The 22,817-nt window shown below is 45.5% G+C and overlaps 1 protein-coding gene across 2 annotated transcripts; it reads right to left on the bottom strand.

The window, feature by feature from the left end:
* Nucleotides 1-2,529: 2,529 nt before the first annotated feature.
* Nucleotides 2,530-22,612, bottom strand: LOC115176882 (R-spondin-3-like). 2 transcript variants are annotated; one of them, XM_029737238.1, is made up of 6 exons: nucleotides 21,785-22,612; nucleotides 14,014-14,205; nucleotides 13,462-13,605; nucleotides 13,038-13,184; nucleotides 12,544-12,729; nucleotides 2,530-4,113 (listed from the first exon to the last, which is right to left on the bottom strand). In XM_029737238.1, exons 1-6 carry the CDS (start codon nucleotides 21,876-21,878, stop codon nucleotides 3,875-3,877), a joined length of 1,002 nt encoding a protein of 333 aa, XP_029593098.1. In that variant the 5' UTR covers nucleotides 21,879-22,612; the 3' UTR covers nucleotides 2,530-3,874. The 2 variants fall into 2 exon arrangements, with proteins under 2 accessions (XP_029593098.1, XP_029593097.1); XM_029737237.1 differs by lacking the exon at nucleotides 21,785-22,612 and adding an exon at nucleotides 20,959-21,519.
* Between the last annotated feature and the right edge of the window lie 205 nt (nucleotides 22,613-22,817).

The following is a 22,817-nucleotide window of genomic DNA, read 5'->3' as shown; positions in this document are numbered from 1 at the left end:
GGCTCCGGACTGGCGGGCGGCTCTGGCGGCTCCGGACTGGCGAGCGGCTCTGGCGGCTCCGGACTGGTGGGCGACCCTGGCTGCGCCCGGCTGGCGGGCGACGATGGCTGCGCCCGGCTGGCGGGCGGCGATGGCGGCTCTGGCCCAGGATTCACCAGACTGGGGAGACATGAAGGAGGCCTGGCTCTGGGAGCAGGCACTGGACTCACCAGGCTGGGGAGACCCACTGGAGGCCTGGTCCGTGGAGGCGACACAGGAGAGACCAGGATGGGGAGACCCACTGGAGGCCTGATCCGTGGAGGCGGCACAGGAGAGACCAGGATGGGGAGACCCACTGGAGGCCTGGTCCGTGGAGGCGGCACAGGAGAGACCAGGATGGGGAGACCCACTGGAGGCCTGGTCCGTAGAGGCGGCACAGGAGAGACCAGGATGGGGAGACCCACTGGAGGCCTGGTCCGTGGAGGAGGCACAGGCTTAACCAGGATGGGGAGACCCACTGGAGGCCTGGTCCGAGGAGGAGGCACAGGATAAACCGGGCTGTGGGGGAGCACTGGAGTTCTGGTACGTAGGCTCTTTACCCACACTCCAGGCTGAATGCCGACTTTGGCCCGGCACGGGCGGAGCGCAGGCATTGGGCGAACTGGGCCCTCCCAGCGCTCTGGAGACACAGTGCGCAGAGCCGGTGCGGGATAACCTGGACCGCAAAGGCGCACCGGAGACCAGACGCGCTGAGCTGGCACAACCCGTCCTGGCTCGATGCCTGCACTCACATGGCACTTGCGGGGGGCTGGTCTATAGCGCACCGGGCTATGAACGCGTACTGGGGACACCGTGCGCTTTACCGCATAACACGGTGTCTGACCAGTACTGCGCTGCCTCCTGTAAGCATGGGGAGTTGGCTCAGGTCTACTGCCTGACTCCGCCAAACTCCCCGTGTGCCCCCCCCAAAATTTTTTTTGGGGGGGCTGCCTCTCGTGTCTGCTGCGCTCCCTTTCCTCATACCACCGCCTCTCAGCTATCGCTGCCTCGATCTCCCACTGCGGGCGGCGATACTCCCCAGCTTGAGCCCATGGTCCCTTTCCGTCCATTAATTCTTCCCATCTCCAGGAATCCTGAACGTTCCTCTCCATCTTCTCCAAAGTCCATGAGTCCATATTACTTTCCTTCTCCTGGTGCCTCTCCTTCCTCCGCTGCTTGGTCCGTTTTTGGTGGGTAATTCTGTAACGGCTGTCTTCGTCGTCAGACGAAACAGAGAAGTCATCGTCTGAGAAAGTGGACCAATACGCAGCGGAGTTAGTGTTCATCATTGATGTTTAATTTACTAAAGAACACTACACAAAACAAAACAAGAAAACCGACAGCCAAACAGTCCTGTCAGGTGCAAAACACTAAACAGAAACAATTACCCACAAAACCCCAACGGAAAAACAGGCACTTATGTGTGACTCCCAATCAGCAACAACACTCTACAGCTGTGCCTGATTGGAAGTCACACGGCCAAAATCAACGAAACAAATCAACAAAGAAAAATGCACATAGGACGCCTACCCAATGTAACACCCTGGCCTAACCAAAATAACGAACAAAAACCCCTCTCTATGACCAGGGCGTTACAGTGTGTAACTATTTCCACAGCCTTTTTCTGTTGGTAAAATAATACTTTTCTAGTTTAATGAACATATAAGACAAAACTGAACAAACACATTTTAAGTTGACTGAATTTTTGCCTACGTTTTCTCATGTTGGAAAATTTAAAAAAAAGGCTGTGGAACCAGTTACATAATAATATTTAGTTACAGTGTACCCAGCCCTTGAGTTCTCAATTGAATGTATGGACAACAGCTGGATCAACGACTACAATCCCAACACTCAGTTTTAATGTTAAGAAACGTTATTAATCCTTCTAGCAATACGGTTTTATAAACCTTTGGAACTTTACATTCATGTAAGCGAGAAAGATTCTTTCAATTGTATTATTATTAAATAAAAAAGATAGACTTACTGTGAGCAGTTTTGCAATGTTGCACCTGGCTGTTTTCACACACCACCTCTGCTAGCACACTTCCTTTCATCTTGCGCTCTCATTGCCATTGGTCCATTCCATTGGTCTATTCCATTCCACATTTCCGACTGGATCGCATGTATTTCTCAAAATACAACTGTCCTAAACTGCGTACAGTAAGTGTATCTTTTGGATATAATAGAATATTTCTCGATTATATGAAAGTTAAATTCCAAATGTTACCGAAACTGTATTTGCGTTTAGACAGAGCATTTGGCCGCGTCGGGCCATTCCCCTCACAAGGCTAAACGGGACGTACTATTGGCTGAATGGAATGGAATGGAATAAGGGTAAGTAAGATTGTGGTGGGTTTGATTCAGCGTGTCACTGACAGTTGTTTGACCATCTATGACCATCTATTTAATGCAATTTATGTGAAGGCCTATATAAACTTACAAACAACCGTGTTTAGGATGGATATATCTTCAAAATACTTGCAAAAATGAACAACTTCAGTGAATCTGAAATTAGAAAGGCAGGTCTCCGGAGAGTGTTTATTGATGTAGTTGACAAATAATAAAGGGGCGATCCCATAGTACCGTGTCCCGAAAATATTTTGGTTATCTCCGAATGTTCTAGCTATTTTCACATAGAAACTTCATATGGGAGTAAGGATGTTTGATATGTTTTTTAGATTTGTATTACAAACTATTTTGTGGGATGAAAGTGGCCAATTCGTCCCTTTTAGACCTATAGATGTCCACTGTAAGATGATCCATGAACTGTACATGATAAAGACACCATCGCGGTGTCATTTTACTCCATATAGTGTGCTCTAAAATATGGAGTGTCTTGTTTCTGAAATATATATATATTTTTTAAATTGTTCACTTTTATCATGATTTTCCCCCAAATGGTTTGTGATACAAATTGAAAAAGCATGTCAAACATCCTTCCCCTGAATGAAGTTTTTATTTGACAGTTGCCAGAACAATCTGAGATACCAAAAATATTTTCAGGCATAGAATTGCCCAAAGATAACAAATGAAAAACAAAGACAAGTACAAACCCATTATAGTTTATTTGACATACAGATGCTTTTGATTTCTGCTCAGGTGGCTTTAGTGAAAGCACAGATCCTGCTTACAGATAGACAAACTAGCACTTTGTCCAGAACACTTCTGAACAAACATGATCAATAAGAAGTTGGGAGGAAAACACTGGGGTCCGTCCTTATTCTGTCACAAAATCAATTCAGTCGGTTTGTCTCATATGTTTACTATACATCTGGATGCAGTAACCACATCTGACTGTCTGTCTTTCTGTTACTGATATCCCATGATAATTTACTCAGCAAAAAACAACAAACAAAAACATACAGACATTTAAACAACAACAACAATTCTACATAATGTCACAAATGAAACCTACATTCAAACCAAGAAGCAACGTTTGTTTCTAACTGGGCGGGACCCTTTTAAATAACCGATTCAACAAGCATTTACATTGTCCTGACTCACTCCTCTCCTCTCTGTACAGTCCCATCCAATCACAAGAGCAGTTTTGTTCATTCCCGTCCAATCAACAGCATTCTTGGGTCTCTCTGGTCTGGTGAAACTAGAGGACAGGACGGGAAGGGGGAGGCGGCCTCTCAGTGATGTGTGGTGGAGGGGGGCAGGTAGGTAGGTAAGTAGGTATGTAGGGGAGAAGTACTTAGAGTCTGTAGTGGCCCGATCGAGTGACCCCATCTCTCTTGTGCATATACAGTATATATTTAAATAATACAGGTAGCAGCAGCACCCCTTCAGCAAGGAGTTGAGGGGGCGAGGGGGACAAAGAGGGGGTGGAGTGAGAGGGCTCCTCCAGGCTCCGTTACTGTGTAGGACCTCCTCCCTCAGGTGAGACAACAGGGTCTCTGTTTTGGCCTCTCCGGCGTCTTTGCTCTGTCTTGTTCCTGTTCTCAGAGTCCTCCCGGTCACCTGTCTCCCCCCTCTCCCTCTCTCTGTCCTTCTTCCTCTCCCGCCGGCTTTCATCCTGGCTGTCCTTGTCCCGGCGGTTGTCACGATTTCTCCGCTCGCCCCGCCGCTCACCCTTCCTCCCTTTGCCTTGTCCTAGAGATATAAAAAACACAGAACAGAAAACACTTGTTAGTCAACTGCTGGCATCTCGTTAAAAGGTGCCTTTTGAGTTTACCAAGGAAAGAAAACAATTCTGTTTCTGTACACAGCCCGTCCAATGTATCAATTTTAAAGTTTCTTTATAATGATTTCTGTTGTAGATTAAACTCTGATATTTTCAAGTGATCTACATGACTTTACACGGAGAGCTGGTCGAGGGTCATGGCAGGAACTGCACTTTCAGATGAAGATATACAGAATAAGATGAATATGAAGAGAGAATGGGTGTGACGATGGCTGTCCAGGGAGTAACTCTGTAATATGGCACAGTACAAACATGTTCCCCCTATTCACCACTAGAGGTCAGCCTTGCATCACAGACAGTGGCCACACCCTGTGAGTAAGGTTTATTTCAGCTGTTGCAATTCTCCGCTAAAAGGCTTTGTCAAAAATAGAATGCCTTTAAATAGTTTATCTGCTCAGTTGATCTGCTCTTTCGCCATCTCATAAACAAATCAATTTCATGGAATGTTGTAGAGTTTACCACTGAAAGCTGAAAAGCCCCACATCATTAATATAAAACACCCCCCCCAGAGAGAGAGAGAGAGAGAAAAGACAGATTGACAAATTGAAACTGGCCCTCTTCGTGTTGTACTGTCCATGTGTAAGCAGCAGGATTGCGAAACTGCTGAGGTAGGCACGGAGCCTCTCTCTCCCCCTGGCCCCCCTTCAGCCTGTGTCCATTAATCAGCCCAGCCGTGCTCTGAGCTCCGCTCCGTCCTGACCAGGCAGAGAAGGGCTCGCAGCGCACGCCAGCCCAACGCTGACCCACACATTCCTGGGGTCCAGCCAGTGCGATATAGGGCCCTACCATCCAACTCTGTTTAGTCTTCCCTGGCTCTGGTCGGCAGGAATAATGAAAGCCCACCAGCCTCAAAGGTGAGACAAAGCTGGCGCTGGCACTAGCACTAGTGCTAGCTCTCCCCAGCTGTAATCTTTATCTGAACTATCTGAGCTCAGGGCAGGAGAGGAGGAGAGGCCTCCATACTTCCCACAAGGCCAGGAAGATTGTAGGGTGTGTGTGTGTCCAGTGTGTGTTTATGGCATATGTGTGTGTTTGTATGGTGTGTGTGTGTGTGTGTGTGTGTGTGTGTGTGTGTATAGTGCAGCGTGAAAGAGGCATTATTGAAAGGGCTTTGGTGGGTTGCGCTTGCAGCAGGAGTGTAGGGTCCAAACAATGTGTGGGGGTGTAGAGAGGGATAGAGAGAAAGTGAGAGCAAGAGAGAGTGAGAGATAACTAGATAGTGAAAGTGTGAGAGAGAGAGAGAGCAAGAGAGTGACAGAGCAAGAGCATGATAGAGAGACAGAGAGAGACACAGAGAGACAGGGAGATAGACACACAGGGAGATAAAGAGAGAGAAAGAGGGAGATGGAGAGAGACACACAGAGAGAGACAGGGAGACAGAGAGAGAGACAGGGAGATAGCGAGAGAGACACACAGAGAGACAGGGAGATAGCGAGAGAGACACACAGAGAGACAGGGAGATAGAGAGAGAGAGACAGAGAGACAGGGAGACAGAGAGAGACATACAGGAAGATAGAGAGAGAGGCACAGAGCGAGAGACATGGAGATAGAGAGAGAGTCACAGAGAGAGAGACATGGAGATAGAGAGAGAGTCACAGAGAGAGAGACATGGAGATAGAGAGAGAGTCACAGAGAGAGAGACATGGAGATAGAGAGAGAGTCACAGAGAGAGAGCCATGGAGATAGAGAGAGAGTCACAGAGAGAGAGACATGGAGATAGAGAGTCACACAGGGAGACAGAGAGAGAGAGAGAGAGACACTCAGAGAGACATGGAGATAGAGAGACACACTCAGAGAGACAGGGAGATAGAGAGAGACAGGGAGACAGAGAGAGAGACACTCCGAGAGACAGGAAGATAGAGAGAGAGGCACACAGAGATACTGGGAGATAGAGAGTCACACAGAGAGACTGGGAGATAGAGAGTCACACAGAGAGACTGGGAGATAGAGAGTCACACAGAGAGACTGGGAGATAGAGAGAGAGACACTCAGAGAGACATGAAGATAGAGAGGCACACAGAGAGAGACTGGGAGATAGAGAGAGACACACAGAGAGAGACAGGAAGATAGAGAGAGACACACAGAGAGACAGGAAGATAGAGAGAGAGGCACACAGAGAGACTGGGAGATAGAGAGAGACACACAGAGAGAGACAGGAAGATAGAGAGAGAGTCACACAGAGAGACTGGGAGATAGAGAGTCACACAGAGAGACTGGGAGACAGAGAGAGAGACAGGAAGAGAGACAGGAAGATAGAGAGAGAGGCACACAGAGAGAGACAGGGAGATAGAGTGAGACACATAGAGAGAGAGGGAGACAGAGAGAATCTCAGAGAAACAGGGAGATAGAGACACACAGAGGGAGACAAGGAGATAGACAGGGAGACAGAGAGAGACACTCAGAGAGACAGGAAGATAGATACAAGGGGATAGAGAGAGAGACAGGGAGATATAGAGAGACACACAGAGAGAGACAGGGAGATAGAGAGAGAGAGACACAGAGAGAGACAGGGGTATATGTATATATATATTTATATAGAGAGAGAGAGACAGAGAGAGAGAGAGAAACACACACACAGAGAGACAGGAAGATAGAGAGAGAGGGACACAGATAGAGACAGGGAGATAGAGAGAGACACAGAGAGAGAATGATAAAGAAAAAGAGAGAGAGAATGAGAAAGAATGAGAGAGAGAGAATGAGATAGAGAGAATGATAGAGAGAGAGAGAATGAGAGAGAGAGAGAGAGAGAGAGAGAGAGAGAGAGAGAGAGAGAGAGAGAGAGAATGATAGAGCGAAAAAGAGATGAGCAGCATTCTGAATCTGACTCTACTCCCATCCCACCCCACCTCTGGCTCTTTCAACACAGGAAGTCCCCTCTACACACATTGTTTTGTTTGTCATAACCATTTAAAGATAAGCGGCTTAGTCATAATCTCTGGGTTTCCTAAAATCCAAGGCACAACTTCATCTGGGCTCGTGTTGAGGTGATTACTGGGTATGTTAATCAGAGAAGGCTTTTGTCTGTCTGAACTGTGTCTAGGAATTCTATAAACTGTCCAGCGATGCAGTGGACCTGAAGGAGACACTTGAATTAAAACACTTTCAACAGGGATTTAGCACATTCTTACCAGCATGGTCATCCCCGCTACACTGCAGTGGATGACTGGAAGTGTTTTTTGGGATGGTTTGTGTGTGTGTGTGTGTGTGTGTGTGTGTGTGTGTGTGTGTGTGTGTGTGTGTGTGTGTGTGTGTGTGTGTGTGTGTGTGTGTGTGTGTGTGTGTGTGTGTGTATGGGGGTGCAGCTAATGTAAAACTAACATTTTGATGTGACGTGTGTCCACGTAAAGTACGATCAGGTTCAGGTATGTGGTTTATATAAACTGTAAATAGAACTGTGAAAAATGACTGTAAAAGTAATATCAACAGAGCTGGATTCTAAGATGACTGTAACTAAGGACAGCTTTCAAAAGTGTTGCAACTTCACAAGAGTTTATGCAAGTGCTTGGCTTTCACGTTGCTTAGCCCTAGCTAGATATCTCAGTTGAACTGATACTTTCATTGAACTGTCATATGGCATTGATTATTTACAATTTTAACATAGAGTTGGGGTGAAAAGGGGAGATATAGACAGAGAAAGAAAATGAAAGAGAGAGCGGTGAGTGTAAGAAAACAGCTGAAATTGTTTCTCGGGATCACCCTCCAACACACACTCCTATGCAGTGCGATTACACTGATAACCCTACAGTGTATTGGTTGCATAAAGTACTAGACATCATGCTGCTCAGTGCTCACTGGAGTGCAGACCGGCTATGTGTTTGTGTGTTAGGGTGCCTGTGTGTGCATGCGGGGAAACAGTTTGGCCCGCTGTCAGAGAGGGGATGTGCAGGAGCATAATTAGTCTAATGACGCAGAGGGGGCAACATCCTCCATGGCAGGCACACTGTCGTCCAGGGGGCTTTTGGCGGGAGCCAGGCTGGGATTAAAGGCTCTGAGCTGTCCCACAGGAGAAATGCCCGGAGCTTTGAAGGCTACGGGATGCCTGTCCCGCTCCCCCTCACTGAGGGACGGGAGGGGGCTACCTTCTAGCTGGGTTAGATAGATAGGGGAACGGTGGTTTGGAGGACAAATTAGCCGCAGTTGTTAACACAAAAGAGACAGCAGGCAGGCGGGCGAGGACATGTATGTAAACATTTACGACAACCAAGCATGTTGAAGGAGCGGGAGGAGGACACTGTACACGGAAATGACATGACACCTCTGGCTACTGTAGCTCAACAGAGCTTACTAGAGATGAAACGACCAAATCAGAGTTGTATTAAAGAGGAAGAGTGAAAGTGAGGGTTCTTGCTCCGTGATTCATTCTGTGACATTCCATATTTCTCTAAGTACTGGACCTGTTTAAAGTCCAGCTCCTGTTGTCATTTTTGTGGATAAGGAGCATAAAACCTCCTTGATTCATATTGAGAGTTCCTGCTCTCTGATTCATAAGGAGGGGGAGGACTGGGGGTGACATGGAGGTTACAACGTTCTGTTTAAAAACAGAAAAGACAGATGGAGAGAGCCAAAAGAGAAGAAGTTAGAAAACAACAGCCATTAGGGAGAGCTGGAGGGAGCGGGCAAGAGAGACAGGGGGAGAAAAGGAGGAGAAAAGAGACAGGGGGAGAAAAGGGGGAGAAAAGAGACAGGGGGAGAAAAGAGACAGGGAGAGAAAAGGGGGAGAAAAGAGACAGGGGGAGAAAAGGGGGAGAAAAGAGACAGGGGGAGAAAAGAGACAGGGAGAGAAAAGGGGGAGAAAAGAGACAGGGGGAGAAAAGGGGGAGAAAAGAGACAGGGAGAGAAAAGGTGGAGAAAAGAGACAGGGGGAGAAAAGGGGGAGAAAAGAGACAGGGAGAGAAAAGGGGGAGAAAAGAGACAGGGAGAGAAAAGGGGGAGAAAAGAGACAGGGGGAGAAAAGGGGGAGAGAAAAGGGGGAGAAAAGAGACAGGGAGAGAAAAGGGGGAGAAAAGAGACAGGGAGAGAAAAGGGGGAGAAAAGAGACAGGGAGGGAAAAGGGGGAGAAAAGAGACAGGGGGAGAAAAGGGGGAGAAAAGAGACAGGGGGAGAAAAGAGACAGGGAGAGAAAAGGGGGAGAAAAGAGACAGGGGGGAGAAAAGGGGGAGAAAAGAGACAGGGGGAGGAAAAGGTGGAGAAAAGAGACAGGGGGGAGGAAAAGGGGGAGAAAAGAGACAGGGAGAGAAAAGGGGGAGAAAAGAGACAGGGAGAGAAAAGGTGGAGAAAAGAGACAGGGAGAGAAAAGGGGGGAGAAAAGAGACAGGGAGAGAAAAGGGGGAGAAAAGAGACAGGGAGAGAAAAGGGGGAGAAAAGAGACAGGGAGAGAAAAGGGGGAGAAAAGAGACAGGGGGAGAAAAGGGGGAGAGAAAAGGGGGAGAAAAGAGACAGGGAGAGAAAAGGGGGAGAAAAGAGACAGGGAGAGAAAAGGGGGAGAAAAAAGACATGGGGAGAAAAGAGACATGGGGAGAAAAGGGGGAGAAAAGAGACAGGGAGAGAAAAGGGGGAGAAAAGAGACAGGGAGAGAAAAGGGGGAGAAAAGAGACAGGGAGAGAAAAGGGGGAGAAAAGAGACAGGGGGAGAAAAGAGACATGGGGAGAAAAGGGGGAGAAAAGAGACAGGGAGAGAAAAGGGGGAGAAAAGAGACAGGGAGAGAAAAGGTGGAGAAAAGAGACAGGGGAGGAAAAGGGGGAGAAAAGAGACAGGGAGAGAAAAGGGGGAGAAAAGAGACAGGGAGAGAAAAGGTGGAGAAAAGAGACAGGGGAGAAAAGGGGGAGAAAAGAGACAGGGAGAGAAAAGGGGGAGAAAAGAGACAGGGAGAGAAAAGGTGGAGAAAAGAGACAGGGGGAGAAAAGGGGGAGAGAAAAGGGGGAGAAAAGAGACAGGGAGAAAAAAGACATGGGGAGAAAAGAGACATGGGGAGAAAAGGGGGAGAAAAGAGACAGGGAGAGAAAAGGGGGAGAAAGAGACAGGGAGAGAAAAGGGGGAGAAAAGAGACAGGGGGAGAAAAGAGACATGGGGAGAGAAAAGGGGGAGAAAAGAGACAGGGGGAGAAAAGGGGGAGAAAAGAGACAGGGGGAGAAAAGGGGGAGAAAAGAGACAGGGGGAGAAAAGGGGGAGAAAAGAGACAGGGGGAGAAAAGGGGGAGAAAAGAGACAGGGGGAGAAAAGAGACATGGGGAGAAAAGGGGGAGAAAAGAGACAGGGAGCGAAAAGGGGGAGAAAAGAGACAGGGAGAGAAAAGGGGGAGAAAAGAGACAGGTAGAGAAAAGGGGGAGAAAAGAGACAGGTAGAGAAAAGGGGGAGAAAAGAGACAGGGAGAGAAAAGGGGGAGAGAAGAGACAGGTAGAGAAAAGGGGGAGAAAAGAGACAGGGAGAGAAAAGGGGGAGAGAAGAGACAGGTAGAGAAAAGGGGGAGAAAAGAGACAGGGAGAGAAAAGGGGGAGAAAAGAGACAGGGGGAGAAAAGAGGCAGAGGGAGAAAAGAAGAGATAGAGAAAAAGAGTGAGAGCTCTTTCTAGAGAAAGACGAAACTTGGCTGGAGAAATAACAAATAAACCTGGTCTGGGGATGGACGGAGGCCCTTGGGGAGCGATGGAGGGAAGATGGAGGGGTGAGGGGATAGAGGGAGGAGGATGTATCAGTGTCTGAGAGGCTGGTGGGGATTAGTGCGAGCTGGCGGAGGTCGGACCAGTGACCCCGTGGCGTATGCGGAACGTAAACACGGAGCAGAGGGGACGCGCCAGAGCAGATAATTAGCTCTGCTCACTGGATGTTCCAGGAGCCGGCCGGCCGACCCGGGGGAAGCAGCTGGGTAATCACACGCAGGGGCAAGGTCGATAACCGTGTGTGTGTGTGTGTGTGTGTGTGTGTGTGTGTGTGTGTGTGTGTGTGTGTGTGTGTGTGTGTGTGTGTGTGTGTGTGTGTGTGTGTGGTGTGTGTGTGTGTGTGTGTGTGTGTGTGTGTGTGTGTGTGTGTGATAACCAGGCCTCGGCCTACAGTGTGTAACATGCACCCACCCACCCACCTAACCACCCACAGCTCTGGCCTGCCTCCACCCCGCTCAGGCCGATCAGCACAGCACCGACTCCACACTAAGCCCCCCACTCCACTACGGGACAGGGGAACAGGAGCCCCATTCAGGAGGAAGGAGGGGTGGTGTGTTTTCTTTGGGTGTGCAAGAGAGAGTATCAGCAGGGCGGAGAAAAAGGGGAGAAAGAGAGAAAGACGACAGACAGGGGGAGGAGCAGAGGCCACATTTCACAGCCTAAATGACAGATTCAACCCAACCAGGACTCTTTACAAATGACCACCTATGGTTTTTAAAGGGACAAGTTGATGTGCGTGTGTATTCAGATCTGTGTGTGTGTTGGCAGCTGCTGTTATTAGTCTAAACTAATGCTGATTCCCCTCGTCGCCTCATGGCTCCCCAAGGGAGGATGTTTGAGGAGTCTGTGTGTTTCTGCTTCACAGTAAACTTTTCTGCTGAATCACTACTGAGGGGTTGTGTTTGTGCTGTAAGTAAGGCTGCCTGGAGACCCTGGGGGTCTGGGGCCTGGTGGGCTGGGGGCCTGGGGGGCTCGGGGGCCTGGGGGGCTCGGGGGCCTGGGGGGCTGGGGAGCTGGGGGCCTGGGGGGCTGGGGGCCTGGGGGGCTCGGGGGGCTGGGGAGCTGGGGGGCCTGGGGGGCTGGGGGGCTCGGGGGCCTGGGGGGCCTGGGGGGCTGGGGGGCCTGGGGGGCTCGGGGGCTGAGGGCCTGTTATCTGACCCTTAACACTACAGTCAGGGCCTGCTGAAGGATCAGTCTCCCCTCAGCCACCAATGACAAACAAACCACATACAAATATAATAAGCAACAAGCAAATATGTGTTTATGACCCCCAACTCCTTCTTACAAACATTCTTTCTGTTTGGCTTCGGTTGAAAACATATTTTTGGTAATTCATTAGAAATCATCAAATCAATGTTTACGAGGAAATATTGAGGGTTTTGACATATTTGTATAATCCGTAAAGTCTGGATACGAAGCGTTGGAGCAACAACACACAGGCGTTTCACCATTATCCACTAACCATTATCCACTAACCATTATCCACTAACCATTATCCACTAACCATTATCCACTAACCATTATCCACTAACCACAATGCATATCCTTAAAAACTGACCAGTCATTTCAGATTATAGTCTAGAGACAAAGTTGGTTCCGGAACTCTAGTCTACAACTGTACTCACAATGGAGATAGTGACCTGTCCTACTACTGATGATTACCGTATAGTTATTATAGTATTTACCTGGACATCGCCTCCTCTTGAGGACACACTCTTTCTTTTCCCAGATGGGGGGACAGGGTTTTCCGTAGGCGGAAGGGAACTGGACAACTTCCCTGGTCCTCGTCTCCTCACCCCATTTAAATCCACAGGTTTTCCCTGCCTGGGAGCAGGGGCTCCACTCGCCCCACTCACCCACCTCGCAGTGCACTGCACAAATGATTAAGAAAGAGGGGGAGAAACACACTGTATGTTACAAGAGGCACAGTCCAAAGATATTCACAACCAAAACGCACATATAGAAGGGCAAAGACACTGTAAAGCACTTGAAGTAAACACCAGTGGAGGCTAGTGCCACTTCAAATCAGAGGTTGGGCTTATTATTTTGGCTAGATACTAAACACACCATGTGTTTGATGTGTTCCATACTTTTCCTTTCCAGCCCAATGAGCCCATCCTCAGATCTCCCCACCAGCCTCCACTGGTAAACACTCTCTCCTCCTTGTTCTGGAGCTCACCTTGAAGGGAACACTCCATGAGTTTGTCGTTTGGTTCAGACTCTTCTGGACAGACGTGGTGACACTTCCCCAGCAGCAGGTACAGGCCTGGTCTGCACCTCGTACATGTGTCATTGATCAGACAGGCATCACAGTCCACAGGACACTCTGAAACACCAACACATACATAATATAACACCTGCCTTGGAGTCAAATCACATCAACACACACAACAAAGACCTTTACAATTACATTTAACGGCATTCTTCCATTCGTAGAAAACCAAATGCAATACGATACGTTATTTTAATTCCACATTTTACATCGTGATTGAGACAGAAACAAATATGTAACACTAATACACTACACTGTCCCCTCTGTAACGTGTCTAACACCAACACCATCAGGACTTGATAATAACGTAAGAGTCTAATATTCTACTCACTGGGAACACATTCCCTTTGTGTGTCGCTGCAGACCAGGCTCTCTGGGCAGCTCTCCTGACACTTGCCCAGGTGGAGATAGTACCCCGCTCGGCACCGCATGCAAAGGTTCTTATTGAAGCAAGAATCACACTCCGGCCTGCACTCTGAAACACCCAGTCAGTCAGTCAACAGCCTGCACGTTTATGTTGCTCTTGAAGTGATTTGTTGAACATGCAGTATGTTAGAATGAGCAGCACTCTAAAACAGGACAATTGGCTGCACATAGATGCACATCTCTTTATGAGATTTTATTGTGCAAAACAATAGAAGATCATGCATTTGGAGTGACTGGCATGCAGTGATACCAAATAGACGTAATACATACACTAAAACACTACAGGCTGGTTTCCCAGATACACATTAAGCCTAGTCCTGGACTAAAATGCATGGAGATTCTCAGTTGAAAGAGCTTTTTAGTCTAGGACTAGGCTTAATCTGTCTATGTAAACCGTCCCTTAGTGTAAAAGTAGAGGTAGGTTATAAACGTCTTTGGTAATAGTCATGCAACTTACTTGTGCATGTGTTTCTGTCTGGCGAGCGGGTGCCGTAGAAACCGCTGGGGCAGGAAGGCAGACACACTCCGATCTGCCTCATCCCATTTCTCTCCAGGAAGATAAAGAGGCGGGGCTTACAGGACAGACAGCCATTATAATCAGAGCAGGTCAGACAGCCTCCCTGGCACCCTGAGCTCACCCCTGGGATCTCTGCAGGTAAGACGGAGGGAGATGATGTGGCACAGAAGGACAAAAGTCAGTTTAGATATTTGACTTTGTATGTGTCTCAAATGGCACAACATTCATTGACTTTATAGAGCACTGCAGAAGTAGTGCACTATAGGAATAGGTTGCCATTTGGGAAGCAACCATACAATCAGTTGGCACAGGGTTTCGTAACCTTTTTTGGATACTGTACCCCCCAACCACATTTTGATCTGCCTGAAGTACCCCACTCCTCCTGTACAACTGATCGTTAGGTGTATAGGTCCTTTCCAAGTACCCTGTGTACAGGCCAGGTTGGCAGGTACCCTCACAGGGTACTGCTACCCAAAGATGAGAAGCACTGATTAAGCAGAGACTCTTATCCAGAGTGCCTTGTAATAACATAAGTGTATTCAACTAAAGTAATTGAGACAACAACATGATCATTGTCTTACGTCACTCCTACGTGACTCTCATCCCTCACTGACATGGTACTGAACCTGACTTTAACAATATGCAACAGGTGCATCATCACCCAGCCACACTAAACCAACCAACAACGGTGGAACAGAGGAACCTCCCTCAACATGTTGTTACACTATCATTTACATTCAATAGAACTAATGTGTACATGGGGATAGTCTACGTTTTTAATAGAATCGACAATGCCAATCCAGGTTCTAGTTTGAATATATTACTGTGGCAGTGAGACAGATGAAGGTGCTAACCAACACTGCAACTCAACACATCACAAATCTCTCTCTCTCTCAAATTCAAATTCAAATTCAAATTCAAATTCAAGCTGCTTTATTGGCATGAAAAACATTGTGTTAATATTGCCAAAGCAACAATGTATACAATATACATTGTAATACAATTATAAACAATAACAAATAATAATATAACATGGCAGTAAATAATGATACAAAATTAAAAATAATAACAATAAAATAGTAGTAAAATAATAGTAAAATAGTAGAATACAATAAATATAAAAATATAAATATGGAAAATGAATCTATAACTAACTTATAACTAAATAACGGTCATCTTCACCATTACATCAGTACTACAACTACTATCATCATTACCACCACTACTATCACCACCACCATGACTAAACTGTTATCATTACCATTACTACCCATACCACTACTATTTGGAATGATAAACAACAATAATAATAGAAATAACAATAACAGTAATAACAATAATAGTAATAATAAGTAAGTTACTGCTTACTATCTAGATGTTATTATTCAGTGTCCCTCAGGCTATGGCAGGCAAATACATATTTGGCTGCAAGAGGAGCCATCTCTCTCTCTCTCTCTCTCTCTCTCTCTCTCTCTCTCTCTCTCTCTCTCTCTCTCTCTCTCTGCCAATTAAATAAAGAGGGACTACTGCTTACATTTAAACAAATATAGCTCTTCAGACTATATGAACTGTTTGTAGTCTTCTAAATTGTGTGCATGAAGTTGTGTAGAATTGTATTAAAGTAATGACTTCTATCCAACTACCGCAACGAGGATACCAAATAGCCAACAAAGCGTTTGGATAGTGACAAAATGCTACAGATTTACATATTTTTCTGGGAACAGTGACCATAGAACAACTCAATACTAAAAATGACAAGCAACAAGCAGGCCTGTGGACTCTCTTGGAGGGAAAAAGAATCAAATGAGACGTCAAGCATACCAAGGTTTGCACGCAACGCCAGAAGCTGCGCACTTCTTATTCTCGCTCTCTCCGCAGAAGGAGTACAGTTTATTCATTGTACTATGACTAAAAGGACGAAACAATTTCGCAACATTATCAATATTCAGACAGACCTCCAGCTGACTGTCTGGCCATGACAATGCGAACACGGCCAAATGAGTAAGATGAGTAATCGGCACTGGTACTGATAACTTTGCAACATGTCTCAAATTAATCTTCATTATGCTTCGTGTTGAAGATAAGCCTATCTGTCGACCCACATGGTTCACAGGGTCGACTGTGTTAGAAACAGGGAAAGGCTGAGCTTTCATTATGACTGATGGTAGGATTAGAAAGGGATTGCAAAACTGCCTGGCTGTAGGCCTATACATCCTACTCAGATAGCAAGCCTTGTGTCAGAGATATTTCCATAGGCTCAGAAAAAGCCCTGCCAGAATGTGAATAACATCCAATTTCTCTGATGGTTGGTGTGGAGGTTGGCCCCTGCTCAGGTTGAAATTATTAACATTTTATGTACGCAAAATGTTTACAGGAAAGTCTTATTATTCAGACTTTTCCAAAATGTTGGTCTCCAGGTTAAAGTCCTGCATAAATGTGTCCAGTCTCTACTATAATAAGGAGGCTATAAAATGCCCAGGGTAGGACAGTGTCTTTGAAGGAGGGATAGTGTCATCACAGTATGTGAGAAGACTACAGACAAATGGGGAACTGAGCAGCGCACCATTACCATAAACTGTCATCTTGGACTGGGCACAAGTGAAACCTCATGTGTCCTGACTGCTGCTGCTGATTTAAGCTATGTGTGACTGATTTGTAGGGCAGCACGTCAAATGGCTTAACTCTCAACTCTTGTTGAATTTGCAGTAGAGCTTTATAGAGCTTGACCTCAGAGGATGGTGGAGATGAGGACAGACTGGTTGAGAGGAGAAAAGGTTGGGTATATACTAGGACTACCAGCAGGAACTGCAAGTGAGTACCTGACTGAGGACATATATTGCCATTTCACACTACTGAGCCAAGCTGAACCAAGATGAACTGAGCTGTATTGTGCCTGGTTATGCATCTACTGTACCTTAGTTGCTGGAACCATGCAGGAAAGGACATGTGAAAAGATCCTATCTGAGCAGCACATTATGGTTTGGTTTGGCATGATGTGAAAATGGTACTAGCGGGTGGCTCTGGATTACTTTAAACCAGGGGTGCTCAAACTTTTGGGATTGGTGGGACAAAATATAATCTGAGTGGTGGGCCGCGGGCCAAACAAATTTACATGATTTATTTAAAAACATTTCAGGTAAACAATCCCTTTTTAGGGTCGTGAAATAATAGCTTTTTTGAAGGTAATCATAAAATGTCACTTCAAACATTAATCAAATCATAGCCATATAACTTGACGCACATTCTGATTACCACCCACTGGGCAAAAACTAGTTGAATCAACATTGTTACCCCGTCATTTCAACAACAAAAAATTGAATGTGATGACGTTGAATTAACGTGGAAAATTGATTGCAAAAAGTTATCAACGCAAGTGAATTTTGACTTTATTTTACACACATTTTTACCGAAATCCAACTATGTGGTGATTTTTGTTGATGTGGTTGATTTCACGTTGAATTCATGTTAGCTGGCAACTCAACCAAATGTAAATCAAAACTAGACGTTGAAATGACTTTTTTATCATTATAGCATAGAAACTGCAACCAAGTTTCTATGTTCATAAGGCTAATGACTTTAATGTGTGCAGGTTTTTGGGGGCCCTAAGCCCCCCACCTCGCGCGCAAAACATTTGAGTGTCCCCCTCTTGGCGGCAGAGAGAAATATTTGCAGCTTTAAAGTTAATGGCCTTTTGTCATGATGGGGGGGGGGGGGTGTTGCAGTTTAAATCAGATTTTCAGCAATTCTACAAATGTTTCCATGGGGCAGAGAGGAAATGTTGCAGTTTTTTTATATGCTACAATGGTAAAAAATGTAATACATCTGCCCACTCAATAACTGGGTTAAAGGCCAGAGAATGGCATGCATAGTACCTGATGCAATGATAGGGAGCACCTGACTGAGTCAGATATTTTGAGCTCATTTAGTACAGATTGGATTGCTACTGCTAGAGCTAAACACTGGTCTATGGTCAGTTTGTAATGATTTCCCTTGATGGTCAAGGTAAGGGTTTGGGGAAGGTACGCAGATCCTATATCAGTTCATATGGGGAACATCTCTGGGGCAACTTCTGGGAGTGCGACACATGGTAAGAGCTAGTCTCAGTTTTCACCACTGCAGAGCTATGCAAGGAGCATATCAGTGTGTGCAGTAGGTGTTTCTTCCTCCTAGTTCTCTGGCATATCATGCCGTGGGTGAGTTGTTGGCCTTTTTTCCCTCCTTCACTTCAGGGTTAGCCGCCAGATTGCAATAGATCACGGAGATTGTGTTTGAAATATCTTAGCAATCTTTACAACTGCTGTCCATTTGCCCACATGTGTTCCTGCAAAGGCCCCCTAATTCACAGAACCCTTAACACAGAGGAATTTTGCCTGCCCTTGCCTAGCTCGCACTGACACAACAGGGCAATCCCATGGTAACAGCATTATGCTAAGAATCAGATTTTTCACTTTAAAATGTATGTCAGACAAAAACCATTGATTTCAAAGTTTAACAAACGATAGAACTCTATGCATAATGACTTCTTTGAACAATTTACATAAGAAATTTTAAAAAATCTACACTTTCTGGAAAATCTGTGCAGATGTAAAGTTCTTCCTGGAAATGGGTTTTTGTAACATTGTCAATGGAAATTGTTAAAAGTAGTCCTTGTGTATATAGTTTGTTAAACTTTGAAATCAATGTTTTTTGTTTGGTATACATTTTAAAGTAAGAAATCTGAGTCTCATCGTAATTCTATTACCATGGAATTGCCCAACATCAATTAGGTGGCTTGCATACCCACAATACAAATGTTCCTGCATGAGGTCTGTACTGTGAGGTCTGTCCTGTGAGGTCTGTCCTGTGAGGTCTTCACTGTGAGGTCTTTACTGTGAGGTCTGTACTGTGAAGTCTGTACTGTGAAGTCTGTCCTGTGAGGCCTGTCCTGTGAGGTCTGTTCTGTGAGGTCTTTACTGTGAGGTCTGTACTGTGAAGTCTGTCCTGTGAGGTCTTTACTGTGAGGTCTTTACTGTGAGGTCTGTTCTGTGAGGTCTTTACTGTGAGGTCTGTACTGTGAAGTCTGTACTGTGAGGTTTTAATTGCCTGAACTGCTTGAACCACTTGTAAAGTTAAAATCATTGACCAAAAGAGGAAAACAACCATGCTTATTTTGAGCATCATGTGTAGATATAAACAAAACGGCTAACAGCAGAATGATGAAGACAAACACGCAAGTCATAGGGCACAGACCTAAAAAAAAGAAGTTTGCCTTTCCAATATGTTTTCTTCATCAAACGCTGTGGTGTTGAACCTCTGCATATCTCCCCCCTCCTTTTATTTCATTATCTGTCCTTCTTTCCCTTTATTAGGAACCCAATCTGTTATTCACACCTACAGTCTATTTTAGACCCACTAGAAATCATTCTGGTGTCTATTCTAGAACACCTAGAAATCATTCTGGCCTCTATTCTAGAACACACAGAAATCATCTGGCATCTATATTCTAGACCACGTAGAAATCATTCTGGCCTCTATTCTAGAAATCATTCTGCTATCTTGTGTTTGCTCGCAGGCATTCATATCTCTCATTTGTGGATACATCAAGGGCAGAAGGAAGTGGACTGTTTTTGTCCAGTTGACTGCATGGTCAGGTCCCTGACTGAGAGCTCATTCACCCTGCTCTCTCTGTCTGATTATCACAGATAGTCATATGTCAGGTCGGCCTCCTTCAATTAGCACCAGCTAAGTAGGCTGCGATGCACGAGTGGAGACCCACCGTTTGTCTATCTGGAATGCATCCACAAACCAATGTGGACCCACCATTTCTACGCAGGCATGTACGGTTTAGATAAGACATATCATGTTGAAGAAGGGGTTGTTAAGAAGTTAAACACTTCTCCAGGCAATACGTATGGGACATACCCCAAAACACCACTATTGTTTGTTACTAGCCTACCTTTCCAGATAACAATCCACCTGGCAACAGGTGATGCATGCCATACTCGACCATTCTACTAAGGCAGAAGAGTACATCTGGAAGCACATCTTGAACTTCAATATAGTGCAGAGAGAGAATAATAAAGCAAGCTCCATGAAACTACTGACAAGATACAGGGTGAGACCCGTGGAGTTACTTGACACAGAACATCTATTAGGCTTAAAGAAAGATGCTGAACGGATACCTTCATGCAGAGTTCTCCAACTCTGGTCCTGGAGAACTACTGGAAGAGCTGGCTTTTTTTCCAGCCCAGCACTAACACACAGAACTGGGGTTGGAAAACCCTGCCATGGTCAATGCTGCTGATACTCTGAACATCTAGGAAGCAGTAAAAAAAAAGTAAAGTGTCTACTGATTTACCTGAGCTTCTTTGTTGTGTTTTGGATATGATGATAGTTTTGCTTCAGAGCTTTGAAATACTGTAAATAATTTCATACAAGATACTAACCCCTCTGAATTTCTAACTGAAAAATGGTAGTATTCTGAATTGCCAACTAAATATGAACATATGAGTTCCCTCTTCCATTTTTTCAACACCACAAAATATTATCACCACAGAAAGTCACAGTTATGGCAAGCAAAAAAATATGTTACAGCTTTGGCAATTCTACACAGAACGCCCTTTAAAGATGAACATGGCCAGGCTTTCATGTATTTTCATATTAAATGCACAATCTTATATTCTACATGTATTACAATCAAGAAGATAACTGTATCAGCATCCTCGAACAGCGGTTAGATGGCACGCGCTGCCACATGCTCAAAGCTCCTACTCAGTGTTGCACGGAGTTTGTCAAGGAAGCATAAGCACTGCAGACATTCCATAACATCAGTGAAATGCAAATATAATACACTTCAGACGAACTTTGTATGTAATGAATAATTTAGATCAGAAAGTTATAACATACTTTGTCGGCAGACATGCCGCGTAAAAAGTGCTCTGCCACTGGCCGCTAGAGAGCGATGGGAACTAGGGGATGCCGCGCGCACTGCTGATGGAGCTCTGTGGAATACACTTCTAAGAAAACTGTCAGGGAGCAGTGACTGGTTGAATTTCATCAGTAAAAAATGACAACCCCGAGGGTCATGTAATGTTGAACGCCATGCAGTCCAATGATTGACTGCGGTGTGGTTGAGAACATGTGCGTAAAATTGGCCGCTGCAGAGAGTAAAGTGCGCATATTGCTTTGTAGACACAATATAGTGAGTTCCACAGAGGCACTCGGTCTTGCCTAGTGAATAAAATTCAAGTTTATTGATCTGAAAACAACACATTTTTAGATTGGTCGAGTTGCCTTTGATTATAACTAAATGCGGGCTGTACTTAAAAAACTGTATCATATTATAAATTATAAGCTACCCACCACATCAACATTGTTTTGACATATTCATGGGAAGTTTCATATGTTGTAATAGAGATTGAACCACAGGATTATGTTATTACATCTCCACCTCAACCAAAAAGCATTCCAACCCAATTAGGCATATTTCCTAAAGCCATGCTATGATCTTTCATTGTAAATTCCATTGTCAAGTATGAGATGTTCAATTCATATCGGTTAGCCTTGATACAGTACCCATATTGTTCTGTTATGTATATATCTACATGAAAAGATGTATGTCATATGGAATGATAGGCACTACAACACTACAGTAGGGTTGAATGGAACCGACACCAGGAGCATGTGTGTGCGCGCGAGCAACTCACTGCATGCGCGGGCGCTCTTTACTCACGTTTATGTTGCCGATGCCTAGAGGGTTGCTGCTGACAATCAGTGTATTCCATGCAGGTCAAGATCAAAACAAAGGAGATCAGTTGTAATTGCATAGTAACCCGGAGATGATGCCTTGTATAGCCAATGTCAATGTCCTCCAGAAAAGTGCAGCTTTGATTCCACTTTTTTGAGAGGGAACGTGTTGTCTTATTCCTGGTAAGAGCAGAATCCCCTGCTCTGCGCAGAGAGTGATGTCTGATTTACGATGGCCCAATGACACCTGGGCCGTTTAGACAGTAACATCCTTGATAGAATCCTCATGTGTGCCACAAAGCGAGACCAAATCAGGTATCCGTAGTGAGCATATTCCCACAACCAAACCGTTAGATTATCATCCACCGCGGGAAAAAGAAGATACTCAAAGAAAGAAAGAAAGTGTAGATCATATAATGGAGGCTGGCATATTGATACAGTTTCAGTTGTCCTCTTCCTGTATCTTCCACTGATACTCTCTCGAAGTTCGCTGCACGTCCAGGTGTGAGGGCTACTTTATTGTGCCCTGCGTGTAGGAGGTCATCGCGTCATCCCCATCATCTAACGGAGTAGACAAAAACTGGGAGCCGCGCGCGTCACTGGCAGCAGCAGCACCTAACTGTAATAAAGTACCAAGTTTCGAAGAGGTGAGAACCTACTTGATTGTCGCGCACTTCTCGTTGGTTGACAGTTAATTAAAGCAAAAATAATCTGCGCATTTTCAGCTCTTTTCAGTTTTGCGTGCAATACTCATTCCCCCACTCCAACTCGCTCTCTTATGACTTCAGCCCTCTGCGGTCTCCCCCTTCACGCTCGAAAGTTTATTTAGAGGGCAAGCACCCCCACGTTAGATTTCCTTCGAGTTTGACCCCTCCGTTGAGAAGCCTTTTACTTGGCATGGTGTTGATAATGTATCATTGGGAAATTGTGCTGTTTTACGCACGTAGTATTTCTATGGATTTTCAGATATTCACTGTTTATGGCCAAATAGTCCTTTTAATTTCGATTTTATGATACAC

The sequence above is a fragment of the Salmo trutta genome, chromosome 37 (genome assembly GCF_901001165.1).
Source record: "Salmo trutta chromosome 37, fSalTru1.1, whole genome shotgun sequence".
NCBI lineage: Eukaryota > Metazoa > Chordata > Actinopteri > Salmoniformes > Salmonidae > Salmo > Salmo trutta.
Note: the sequence above shows the minus strand (reverse complement) of the source record. Positions and strands in the feature narration are given on the sequence as shown.

Bases quoted from the DNA above. Each gene is read 5' to 3' on its own strand.
- LOC115176882 (XM_029737237.1), bottom strand. From the start codon at position 21,391: ATGATACAGTTTTTTAAGTACAGCCCGCATTTAGTTATAATCAAAGGC. The intron at 12,730-13,037 runs GTGAGCTCCAGA...TCATTTGTGCAG, and splicing joins CATGGAGTGTTCCCTTCAAG to TGCACTGCGAGGTGGGTGAG. The intron at 4,114-12,543 runs GTAAATACTATA...TTATATCTCTAG, and splicing joins CAAGAGGAGGCGATGTCCAG to GACAAGGCAAAGGGAGGAAG.